At 42.5% G+C, this 13374-nt stretch overlaps 1 protein-coding gene across 6 annotated transcripts in view; it reads right to left on the reverse strand.

Moving 5' to 3' along the window:
* The window catches only part of LOC126354616 (mushroom body large-type Kenyon cell-specific protein 1), a 146025-nt gene that overhangs the window by 15965 nt on the left and 116686 nt on the right, over positions 1–13374 (reverse strand). For 2 of the 6 annotated variants that reach the window (XM_050004380.1, XM_050004381.1), the window contains exon 2: positions 208–377. In XM_050004380.1, the coding sequence (XP_049860337.1) occupies positions 208–351 (144 nt within the window). In that variant the 5' untranslated portion in view covers positions 352–377. The other 4 variants (XM_050004378.1, XM_050004376.1, XM_050004377.1 and 1 more) reach the window with 4 other exon arrangements.

Here is a 13374-nt window from a genome sequence, read left to right on the forward strand (position 1 = left end):
GCCCTTAAACTCCGGGTGAATGAATAAAGCTACTAAAGCTACCAACAATTTAAAAAAAATAAAAAAAAGGAACATGGGCAATAGAATGAAAAAATCTGTCTGCAAGACAAACCTTCAAAATGGGTTGAGCAATTGACATGACATATTCTATAATATTCTATACGTGTGTGTCATGCAATGTCTTGAATGATGACAGTCAATACTCACTGTTGCTGGTCTCAGGAACATCCCACCGTCGCAAAAGCAGCATTTGTCTTCAACTTGCCAATCACTGCTGCTGGGTTCTATGTCTGCTTGCGGTCTACTTCTCAAAACTGACTCCTGATAATGTTTCCATTTCCTTCTGCCCATTAACTCCTCCGCTACCCGTTCCAAACCTGGGCAAAAAAAAAAAAGGAAAAACTTCAGTGGTCACTGAGCGAAAAGTAAAATTCATTATGTGTATGACCGGAGGTAGTAACGTAAGTGGGTAATTGGTTTGGCATTTGCGTACATCAAACTTTAGAGGATATTAGGTTCAAATAACGTATTTCTCTTTTCTATTATGTACGCCGTAGATAAAAGCCTTCTATTAAATTTAATGCGATTTCATTTCTGTTGATGTGTAGTAATTGGTGATGGAAATGAATGCATTAGCAGTCTTTAGCTTTTTTCCGGCACACATTCAAATTATCGAATCAGTGTAGATGCTATGCTCGTTCTTCAATAAGTGACTGATACAAAAGTTTCTGACATCCTTATCGTTTTTGGTGCAAACATCCAATTATTCAGAATCGCAATGCGCCTTTTCATGCCATACAAATAACGGGAAGTAGTTTGGAAAAAACTAAAACTTTATCCAAGAGCTAACATTAGCAATTCACGGTAAGTTTTACATTAGCATTTACATTAGGTAGGATATATGTCACATATTCCTATCAAAGAAGAGTTTCAATCACAAGTAGTTATGTATTACCTGTCTAAAAATTTTATTTGTAACTCTGAAAAATTTAAGTAGTTTGTTTCACCTGTGCACACAATATCACAGTTTATTTTGCTATGTCTTTTATTATATTTAAGAGTGCGTTATAGCGACAGGAAGCAGCTTTCTCCTCGGTCACTCGCAGTACGACTATTTTTGTTTTTATACATTATTCTGTTATAAAAAAAAGGATTAAAGCAGTGCCTTCGAAAAGTCCGCCACTGACTATTACAAATCGTTCCACAATACTTTCACAATTTAATTTGCACCGCAAGAGCTGTGAAATCCTGAGCTTCTTTGTCTATAGCTCGCCAAATTATAGTATTTTTAAAAGACTGCAGTCGCCAGTTTCACGAAGTGTCAAGAAACAGCGACATTGTTGCCATGGACGTAGTCAAAAATTGTTGACTTTCGCTCTACGGACATTCACAAACTTAGTCGCACTGTCAAATCATCGAAACAGACAAGCAGTATGTAAAATACAAGCCAGCGACAAAATATGACACAAATTTCCATAGCGCAGTATTTATAATTATAGGAATGAAACCGATGTAGTCGTGATCACTTTCCATTCTTCCAAGCAGTATCGTAAACAGAATCTCAAACTGCTCTGAATAGCGTGTAAATATACGACGCACTTTAAGGCAACAAAGTACGAATGACCGCATTTCATTTATCGTTTACAATTATTTCGATAAAGTCCTACGATAAAAATTAATCTTTAGTTACTGTTCGGACTCGAAGTTTGTGCTCCCAATCTCTTTTATCACAAATGATGCCATACAATTTTGCAAACACGAGTTCTCTTTCTATTAGAAATAATATCACGTGATTTTGAAAACACGCGTTCTCTCACGGAAGCGTTCTGCCGGCGAATGAAAATGCATTTTCGATTGTACTTCTTACCTGTGAGAGTCGCCTGCAACCGCGGCGCATTTCGTGGATGTAGAGCGCCGTGCTTCGCACGCTATTTCATTTACCGTGTGTTTTGACGTCGCACAGCTGCTCTATGCAAACAATTGTAAGAGCGCAACATCACATCACTATGCATTCACGTCTCCTGTTTGTCACTTGTCGGCTCGGCGTTACCTACTTTTTCATTTTCACCTACTATTTACTCCGCGACTATTGCGGTGGGTCATGGTAAACGCTCAGTTACGTACTAAGTCGATGACAACTAAGCCTCGGCTGTTCTGCGCAGAGGCCTTAACCCCCCATCTCAGCTGATGTTTTAATTCGGTTGCACACGCAAACATTAGCGAATATCTGCAAAAAAGAAAAAAAAGCGCGTTGTTCTATAGAAAACACTTCCACTCACACGAATAGCCACGGTTGTAGTGCATCGATGCAGGCGTGTGCGGCGCTACGATGCGAAACATCACACTGTCCGACAGCAGACTGCAGTCGTCATCCTAGCCAAAATACGGAACTGTGTTTTAAGCATTTTTTGGCAACAGGTCGAAAACACGAAGGTTATTCTGCAGACACACAGCACAGAGTAACAGGGAGATGCACCTCCTCTGGAATCTATGACACTTTTGCCACTCACCTACTACGAAAACCATATTCTTCGTCCATCTTTGCAGCTCTTTTTTGATTGCTCGGCGCTCCTGAACACAGCGAGCATAGGAGCACTCCGCCATTTTTGCCTTCACCCTACTTGTGACGTCATGTCTCTCATGACGCAACACGTTGCACCGCCTATTGCCGCGTCTTCGATGCGATCTTTAGCAGAACGTTGGGGGGGAACGACTGGAGGGAGGGGACGAGCGCGACAGATGGAGGGAGAGAAAGAGAGAGGGAGGGAGATTCGTTCAGCAAAGGAAGAGGGGGAGGGGGAGTAGTTTCGCAGCGCTGGCGCTCCCCACCACAGCCCGAACTCGCGAGTCCGTACTCGGCGCTCGCTCGTAAAATCGCACACACAACTCGCCCCCCTCTCGCTCTTCTCTCTCTCTCTCTCTCTGTCTCTCTCCGATGTCGATGGTACAGATATTTCTCCCCGATGGCCGAGTGAAGTATAATAAATGGCGAGGAACACAGTTTCGTAAGACACAGCCACTGGGAAAAAATTTCGGTATTTGTGTAGTTTTCGTGTGTTTTTGCTAGGCACTTCGGAGAACTCGCCAGAAAGCCTTCCCAGTCTCTCTTCCTGCCTCGCGTGCTGCCCTTGCCGGCCACCACCTGCTGTCAAAAATACTGTAGGCCCTACCGCGGTGTCCGCCGGCTCTTATGACCTTTCGGGATATAGATCGGCGCGAGCGGGCGCGCCCGAAGCCGTCCGACCAAAACGCAGCGGAAAAAACTGAGCGTGTCCAAGCAGAGCGACACAGGCCCGGCAGGTCGGCAGCGGCTCGCGTCGGCGGCACGGTGCGGACTAACTGCCCGCCTGCCTGCCCCTTCTACTGCCTCCCAGGCGGACAGCCCGGAACCGAATGGCAATCCAAACTGACCCTGAACGTTTTTCTTCTTTTTAAGTTCCCCCTTTCTTCCTTTTTTTCCCTCCGTGCTTCTTTCTGCAATATTCTCTACCCAAGCAGGCGTCACACACTTGCATTTCGTAACGCCACGCCTAGACCTGTTTTTATTTTGCTTTTTCTTTTTATTCCTTCTCTCTCTCTCTCTCTCTCTCTCTCTCTCTCTCTCTCTCTCTCTCTCTCTTGAGTAAGAGAGGGGGAGAATGGGGCTCTCCGATGTGTCCATCTACCAATCTTACACGCGTCCTCGCCAATTGTCATTTGTAGGAAGAGAATATCGGTATTTTCACTAACAGTTTAATTTACAGCAAAAAAATATATGCGAGGTGGCAGAATTACTCGCTTACCTGCGTAATTCCTCTGAGTGGTTCGGTACCTTTATATCATCCCTGGGACGTTGCTTTTCTTCGGTCCCACCACTGGTGAACATGTTAGTGTGGAATAAAGGAAGTGCGATAATTAGTTGCAAAAATGTAGAACGACGAAAGTGACAAAGAGCGGGATGCGCTGTTAGTCGTTGCTGCTCGTGCTGCTTCCGGGACAACAGCTGAACCGTCAGCGCCAGGTGGCAGACGCAAGCACCCAAACTTGGCAGGGGAACATCCGCCCTATTACGGGAACACCAGTTACAAAACTGCGATACTCGCTGTTCTCATCTGGTAAGACACAACCAACCGAAAGTATTGGTCACCCATTACAATGCGTGGAAATTCCATCAAGTATTATTTTTCAGACAGTCTTCGCTCAACTCGAACATACTAAACATGTCGAACATTTTCATTGTTCTCTCTCACTAATAATGCGAAAGTACGGTACACGAATATCACGCTGTGTTGCACAACAAGTGGACCAGTTTGTCTGAATTTTTCACGTGCAGTTTTATGTGCATCTGCGCTTACGAGAACAGACTGCGAGAGGCAAAACTTCTCGAGGTATCCGAAACGAGGAATACGGCGTTTTTCGTTCGCAGCAGAACTCTACTGTGCCGCCGCCGGTGGGCGTTAACTGCAAGCAGTTTCTTCCTGTGCGGCGGAAACTTGTTGCTTCTGACCCCGTTTCTACTATCGTTGCCCGCCCGGCAGATTACAGGAACTGTCATTTGTCACAAAACGGAAGGCACACTGCAGCATCGCTCCGCCTCGGGCCAGGCACACCGCTGATGACTCGCCGGCGACGACACAGCGTTCGCAGTAGTACCTGCGGCAGCTGCGGCCCGCGCGTCGTCGACGTCGTCGTCGCCGTCGTCGTGGCTGCTCTCGGCGCTGGCGTTGGAGCGCCGGCCACAGGGAAGGCTCCCCGTCGCGAGAGAGCGCGCCGTTCGGGCAGCAGCGGGCTACGGGAAGCCGGCGGGCGTGGCGGCGGCGGAGCGGGTACCATTAAGCATTCGCGGTATCGCCGGCCGGCTACTGCAGCGGCGTGCGCGCAGCCCGCGTCCCACCGCCAGCGGCCACTAGTGACATCTACATTCGGCGGGCGGAACCGCGGCGCGCGTCGTAACCCAGTTCTCGGCGACTCGTCTGGCCGTAGTGCGCGTCGCAGCGGCGCGATCCCACTCGGCGCGTACGTCTCTTCCTCGCCTCGGCCTCCTGCCTCGCCTACCACCGACCCCTCCCTCCCACCCTCACCCTCCTTTCGGCCGTACCGGCGTGCGCTCCTTTTCGCACTCGGCGAACATTTTGCGAGGCGCGAGACGGGGAGAATATTTGGTGCCGTTGTCAAGACGACCGGCCAACCCTGCGATAAGGCGGGGCGATTCTAAAGATTTCCCCAGCGCCCTCCCCTCCGACCCTGCTCCGACCGTTTCCTTTTTTATTCTTCTTCCCTCGTCCTCCCCGTAATTTCTTTCTTCGCCGTCGGTGTACACTTTTTGAACGTCGTACCGAAAGAAAAGATTTTTATGTTTAATTTCTTTCTTACGGAACGAAAGAAGGCGGGGTCCCCAAATATCTGAGCTGAGGGTGGGTGTTCGGGAGATTACCGCGCGAATATTGTAGCGGCTAGCCGGTCGATAGCGGCGCGACCCCTTCGTTTCTGCCCCCCCCCCTCTTCTTCCCCCCTCCCCCACCGCCATCAGTGCCTCGTCTTCCGCCCCCACCCCTCGGCCCAACTACGGGTTATGGTTTATTAAATTTATTGATCGCACTGACCCTCCATGGCGGTTGTAATTCGTGCGTGTGCTTTATTTGGCAGGGGTGCTAGCGGCAGCAAGCGCGCTCGCACGCAACCGTCTTGGTAAGGGCAGCGGCGAGCCTACGGGATGAGCACGACAAAGCGACAGCAGGTGACGTCTCGTCGCGGATCTATGTTGTATCCTCACTACAGCAAGTAGCAGTCTGGTTGCAAAATGTTCAAACGTGCTTCACTAAGACGCATGGATGGGAAAAAACAACCGGTTAAAACCGATAACGGTATTTTCGTTCCGAATATCCGGTTTTTTTCAGTATTTGTTCGGTCTCGATTATAACAGGTGTTCCTTATTTTTTCCTAATAACCGAGTAAAAAAACTGAAATATGAATCGTATCAGTTTTTAAATAAATCATTTGAAACGAAGAGTACTTTTTATTCGTACAATTTGCTTTGCTCTGAAATATTGTGATCTTATAGAAAATTCTAAAAGCTATCAGTGCTATTTTAATGACAATGTCGACTGAAACGAGTAGCAAACACTTGCTATAAGAATCGATACAGCACTGCCGGGAAAGTACTGTACCTGTTACCATGTGACGTAGCCGATTGGATGGAACATGTAGTGTGTAAGACTTGCCCCATCTGGTCTCTTTGGTAGTTCCTCATCGTCGTCGTCGGATATCAGTTGCTTTACAGAAGGGCACGAGCTCTAGTCTGCAAGTATTTTACGAAGCGTGGTACTCAATGTCCTATTTACTTTAAAAGATTGACCTGTCACGTATTATAAGGAAAAAACGAACAACTCAACGGGTGATTCATAGTTTACAATAAAAATAGAAACCAGTTGATCTGCTGCTGCCTGTGCCTACATAACATGCCTGTATAAGCTTGAAGCCCTTAAAAAGTACAAATCAACACGAAAATTTGAGTTCTGCAACCTCAGTTTTCACCCTTTCTGATTGAATATTCTTATGTCGGAATAGTGGTATGGAGTTTCAAAACATAAGAACCAGCAGGAGAAAACTGGTTGTCTGTAGCAGTCAGCCACTTTTAGAGAAATGCAGCGAACGGTGGACGCACTAAGTACTCTTTTATTTTCATATTTAGTTTAATATTTTGATTGTATGTATCTTGAAACTGTGGGAGAGTCAGTCTTTGTTTGATTTCTACGTTTATTACAGAAAATAATAGGAATAGAAAGCCAAAAACCGGTTGTCATAACGATAACCGCCATCTCTACTCTGACGCCTGTCTTACAGCATGAGATCAGCAAAAATACAAGACTGTGCAGTATGAAGGCTGTTGTGAAACCCAGTTCTTTCCGATCGTTCACGAGGTACGGGCGACAGCTATCGTTGAAACAACAGGTTTCCGGTTACACTGGTTCTTTTCGTTTTCAGTTCAAACTGACTGTTAAAACCGTTGAAAATAACCGGTTTCCGAAATAACCGATCTTCACTTTTTTTTATTGCTAATAGCCATAGACATCGAACAAAGTCCGAAAAATTCTAATGGAGGTGAAGGAGTAGTAGCTCACAATCGATATGCGGTTGAGTCTACGGCAGAAATCGGTCTCATTGTCTCCAGCGAAGCTTATTCGTGAAGAAGACGAGCGTGGCGATAGCGAAAGAAGTGGATTACTTTCCTGCAACGTCACTCTTGGACGGTCACAATACTAAGGGTCCAGTTATTATCCCAAGTTTACAGTACGTCAGCAAAATTATAGGTAGTCCTATATCAGTCAAACTTACCTTCTCTTCCAAGGAACATTGTGGACGTTGCAAGTTCTTTGTGCCTGCTCCCATTTTTTATCTTTGAAAGGAAATGGAGCATTTTACTGCATTGCTACTCCACATTGTAATAAAATACTTCCAAATTAGGGATGATGCCATTCTACAATCCAGCCGATACCTGAGGACGACAGCGAGAAACTATTGAATAGTCCAGGTGGGGGTATGTCTTACACACTGCATGTGCAGGCGTACCGTCTAATAGACTACGCTACGGGGCACCAGGTACATTATTGTCTCTAACAGCGCTGTACCGATTCTTGTCACGCGTTTGCTGCTAGTTTCTATTGTAGGCGTTGTTATTTAAATAACGGTGATCGCTTTTGCCAGTTTCTATAATAACCCAATATTTGAAAGCAATGGAAATTTTACGAATAAGCATTACACGTGTTTTTAAAAAAGGTTTTATTTTAAAATAAAAATTTTAACACAATGTCGCCGGCAAATTTATACACTGGTTATCAGCAAAAAGAACGAAAAAAGCCTTTTCTAACAGAGACCAAACACATACCGAAAAATATTCAGAACTAAAATACCAGTATCGGTTTCAACCAGTTGGTTTTTCGCATCCCTACCACGAGATCCAGAAAGTAGTAGATGCAGGCGCCTAGGTAGATGGCGACTTCCTTGACTTTCATAATGCATTCGATACAGTTTCATATTGCCGCCTATTGAACAAAATACGAGCGTACGGAATATCCGACCAACTGTGTGACTGGACTGAAGAGTTTGTAACAAACGGAACACAGATTGTCATTTTGAACGGAGAGAAGTCGTCAGATGTTAAAGTTATTCCGGGCTTGCCCCAAGGCAGTTTCTCAGGACCATTACGTTTAACAATATATATGAATTGCCCAGTAGAAAACGTAGTTAGTTCCATGAGGCCTTCCGCTGTTTCTATACAGAGAAGCTGCAACGCTAGAAGGCTGTAACTAAATGCAGGGAGACTGCAGAGGACTGACGCTTGGTGCAAGGACTGGTAATTGATCCGCAACTCAAGCAAAGATAGCTTGTTGCGAACACATAGACAGTACGATTACACGACTGCAGAACAATCAGAGGGAGCAGTTACTTCCATAAAACATCTAGGAGTATGCGTACGGAGCGATCTGAAGTGGAATGACCACACATAATTAATAATGGTTAAGGCAGATGGCAGAGTGAGATTCACTGGCAGAAGCCTCAGGAAATGTAGGCCTTCAACGAAGGGCGTAGTACGAACTATTAGTTCGACTATACTTGAATATTGCTCGTCGTTCTGGGTTTCGCAAGAGAAAGGTTCGATTTCATTTGCCAAACGCGATAGCGTCACGAAGGCATTCTGTCAACTCCAGCGGCAGGCGCTGCAAGAGAGGTATTTTGTGTCATTGAAAGATTTTCTGTTAAAATTCTGAGAGTGTAAGTTCGTAGAAGAGTCAACCAATATTTTACTCCCTCATGCAATACATCTCGTGAAAAGAGCATGAGGATAAAATTAGAGAGATCCGATTTCGTTCAGAGGCAATCGTTCTTCCTTCCCACCATTCATGCCTGGATCGGTAAAGGTGGAAAGTGAGTGTAGTACACAAAATATCCTCCGCCACACACCGTAACAAGCTTGCGGAGTTTAGGTGTAGACGTGTGTAGGAAACTACAGTCGTTGGCCTTTCGGAAGGAAGTGTGGAAAGCCTTGGAAAAAACTCCACTTGGTGTAATGAGTGACAGGTCTCTTTAAAAGTGGATAAATCTGAGATAATTACACAACAAAGAGAAGGAACCGACAGCATCCGTTTACAAGATCAGGGCTGAACATCCTGAGCACATCACACGGTACAAGTAATTAGGGCTAATACTCACGGAGTGTAAAAAAAAAAAAAAAAAAAAAAAAAAAAAAAAAAAAAAAAAAAAAAAAAAAAAAAAAAAAGAGAGAGAGAGAGAGAGAGAGAGAGAGAGAGAGAGAGAGAGAGAGAGAGACTGGAAAGAAACGTATACAAGACATTAGTGCGATCGGTTCTAGAGTACTGCTCCGCTCCTCTCTGACAGAAATGCTGGGAAACTTCGAAGGAAATCCTTGGAAGAAAGACACCATAGTTCTCTCGCAATCCTACAATCCTACAGGGTAAATTCGTAGAACCAGTGTTCGAAGAAAACTTTGTGACCATTGTGCCACCACCGCCGTATAACTCACGTAGGCACACTATATATTCCTACATGAGGCTTTAAGGCGCCTACCGAGTCGCTTTCCCTTGCTCCGTCCGCAAGTGACATAGACAGAAAGTCCACAGTATTGGTACGATAGACCCTCCGACATGGTGGGTATAGTCCCTTTCGCCCTACACTTGTAGATGTAGATTCACCCTTATTACACGTGCCATCGTATCATGGCAAATGGGATTTCGGTGTTCGTCTCTTCAGAGCAATATGCTGTACATATTTGCCTCATCTCAAGTAAGATACATTTCAATATCATTCTGCGTCGAACCAACAGCAACGCTGAAAAAGGAATTTAATTTTAAAATAAAATTCAGTCGTCAGTTGCACAGATATTTTTATTTCGCTTTACAGGTTTCAACAAATTAATTTATCATCTTCAGACTCCTATAGAATGAGGTACATTATAAATCATTATACATTTACCATACATTTAAGTAAAGTGTAAGAAGCGTATTACAGAAACTTACTAAGTATTTGTTTAGCAGAGTCAACATCTTCTTCACAGAAGCATAATGCCATGGCATTTCCAAAACTGTACGTATTGTATGTGATTACCGTAAACACAGAAGGATTACAGTAAATGAATTAGAGCTATGTACACGTCTAGCTGTTGGGCCAGAGGTAAGGAACATATATCCAAAAAGTAAAATATAACATATCTAAAAAGTACAGTTAAGTATATAAGGAAATTACATACAGTGCATTTCTGTGAAGAAGATGTTGACCACCGCTAAATCAATACCTACTAAGTAAGTAACTGTGATATACTTCTTATACTTTACATAAATGTATGGCCAAGATCTGAAAAGGTATAATATCCCCAATTTCGCAACCTTCTGAAGACGGCAAATTAATTTGTTGAAACCGTTAAAGCGAAACAAAAATGTCTGTACAACTGACGACTGAAATTTAATGTGAAATGTATACTACAGTTGCTGAAAAATAATAGCTATGAACAAGGTAAAAAATTTAATTTTATCCAGTTTAATTTAAATTTACCCAGTTTAATTTAATTTTAACCAGTTTATTGTAATGTTATCCAGTTTAATTTAATTTTATCCAGTTTAATTTAATTTTATCCAGTTCAATAGTTTTAAATACACTGTCTGAATACTAAATAAGATGCAGCGGTCTACTTGAAGAAGTACCTCGTATCCTACTGAAGACGACCAATGGCCGCAACGTCAGAAAATTTATCAAACATTTGTTGTCCAGACAAGCATATAATTAAAATACCATTATAATTAAATTATAAAAATTTAAAAGTTTTGCAATAGATAAATACTGTTCTGAATCTCAACTATCAGTATTTTATTGCGTTATGATGAGTATTTCGAGTTCTGTGCACAATACTCAGGCGTTATTTATTTTTTCGTCATTTCACTTGAAAGTCCAATACATGGAAAACTGCGTTCTTGAAAAGACAGGTACGTTCTACGACTTCCAACTGACGCGTTGTTTGGAGCATAATATTTTACCACGTCAAGTCGCCTCTTTTAAGGCACGCATGAGTTAGTATTCGGGACAGAATAAAATTACTGACGAGAATGGCCATTAGTTGTACAAATGAACAGTTAAGCTTTTATCTGTCACACCGATAAGATATTGCTCCAACGGGTGAGTCAGAAGATGATTATTATTTTGTTAAGAATAAAACTTGGGGTTTACGGGCACGAAGTGATTGTGTGGTAGAGAGCTGAAATACAGACCCAGTGTGCGCTAGAGAAATGATGCAGCCGTTACTAAGCGAGGAACCGCAGTGGTTAAAATGCTGGAATTTAGTTGCTCAAATTTCCACCCACCCACCTTGATTTAGATTTTCCGTGATTTCTATAAACCATTATAGATGAATGGTGCATCATAGTAAGACTGAGCAAAAATCTTTGTCTATCCTCGTCAAAAATGAGTTGCGTCTCAATGCCAAAGTGACGGTGCACACCAAAAATGTATGACATCTGAGACCAAGATGCCTAAGTCTCCTACTTTTCTCCAAAAGGATAGTACATAAGAAGATGTTTTCTTATAATAAACGGGCTCGACCAAAACAGACAAGCTGAGATCACGTTACTAAAGACCTGGAAGTAATGGATCTGTATGGCTAGAAAGAGATATGACACAATAAAGGAGAATGGTAGTGAATGGTTAAGCCAACATCCCCAATGGACTGTGGCGATGAGCGCTAAGGCACTGTCTATGAGTAATCTTTCCTAAAACTAAGAATACGCTCTAACTTCTACAAGGAATATGATAAAAGCAGCCCAGTTTTTTTATAAAATATATTTGACAAAGTTCTTTTACAGTGTAATGCGGACCTAAGAGTAAGCTACACTTCATCCTTCCTAGACGTAACACCAGTTATCGGAAAAAACAGAAATTGATTAAAGTCGAAAAGGTAGCTTATAATAATTACGAATCAAATTGTAGCACGCGTTCTGCAGCCTAACGTTGGGTGAACAATCTACATGATAATCACTGGCTACTGATTTTTCGATGACGACCAAATATCAGTGATTTATTACATTATGACGAGTATTTCGAGCTTTGTGGAAACTGCATTCTGGAAAAGATAAACTACATATATTCAGGGAAAAATGCTACTACAGAAAGCCGATGTAGTATCTTTTCTTCGCAATACTCAATAGCGACATTCCAACAAAATAATACCCAATTATTTGCTGTCGTTTTCCTAGACTAACAGTTCGACAAATCCGTCACCCTTGGGCACCTAATAGATTACGATGTCTTGGTGACTAGCTCTTAGACTCTACGCCATTTATTTGCAATGAACTACAGACGACGCACGTCGGTCATCCAATACGTCTGTGACTCCACGATGCGACATTAGTAACTATTATGTTTCACCTCATGGTATCATCAGAAAATAATGAATACGTCACGACAATATGGTCGTATTTGTTTGTTATTTATTCCACTATTAGCACTTGATGGCAACGTGTTGATTTCACTAAACAAACACAATACTTTGTGCTGCAGTCACACGTTACTAACACTTGAAACTAGCACTAAGCGGTTCGGGAACGTTTACCATTTTCGAGTGCCTTTATGACTGTGTTGTGCAAAATTATTAAAGCCCGGATATATATTATATGCTGAACCGCGATATTTTGGTTACCTATACGACGAAAACAATATGGCTGTATAACGTCTGAGTTATATACTATGTAAGTGTATGCGATAAACCGGTTTCTGGTTTGGTAATTATTATTAACATTCAGTAATATCAGCAGTGTTCATTCGTTTTGAGAACTCTGTATGGAATTAAAAAGTATGTTACATTTCATTTCTCTACAGCAAGAGTGGAAAATCTACAACCAAAAGACGAGTTAGTTGAAAATATCCAACATCACGAAAATTAGAGACCTGCAAATTTGCTACATGGCAACAATAAACTGAGAAAACAATGTGAGGTACTGGAAAATACTTAATGCATCTAAGTTTTGTAGTTGCAGTTATAAAATATTCACGAAAAATAATAAGAAAGCATTTATATTCCCCTAATGATGTAACAATCAAAAATATCAAAGATTAACGGATGTTAGCAATTTGTAGAGCTATAATTGTATCGAATTCGCCGCTCTCGAAGATCAACTAAAAGCACTTCATCATCTGATCGATTATTTCCGACTGAAGTTCTTTGTTCATTTTAATCCAACTGCTTACGTATTAAAAGTTGATTTTTCATGTAATACAACTATCACATTCGGCTACATTGTAACTACTTATAATGATCAATGTCTATTCATACCAAACATTTCACTTACATTTACTATGTCAGTCGTCAACGTGTGTTTTAAGTTTTCGTCTTTG

Source organism: Schistocerca gregaria, chromosome 3 (assembly GCF_023897955.1).
Source record: "Schistocerca gregaria isolate iqSchGreg1 chromosome 3, iqSchGreg1.2, whole genome shotgun sequence".
In the NCBI taxonomy this organism is placed as follows: Eukaryota; Metazoa; Arthropoda; class Insecta; order Orthoptera; family Acrididae; genus Schistocerca; species Schistocerca gregaria.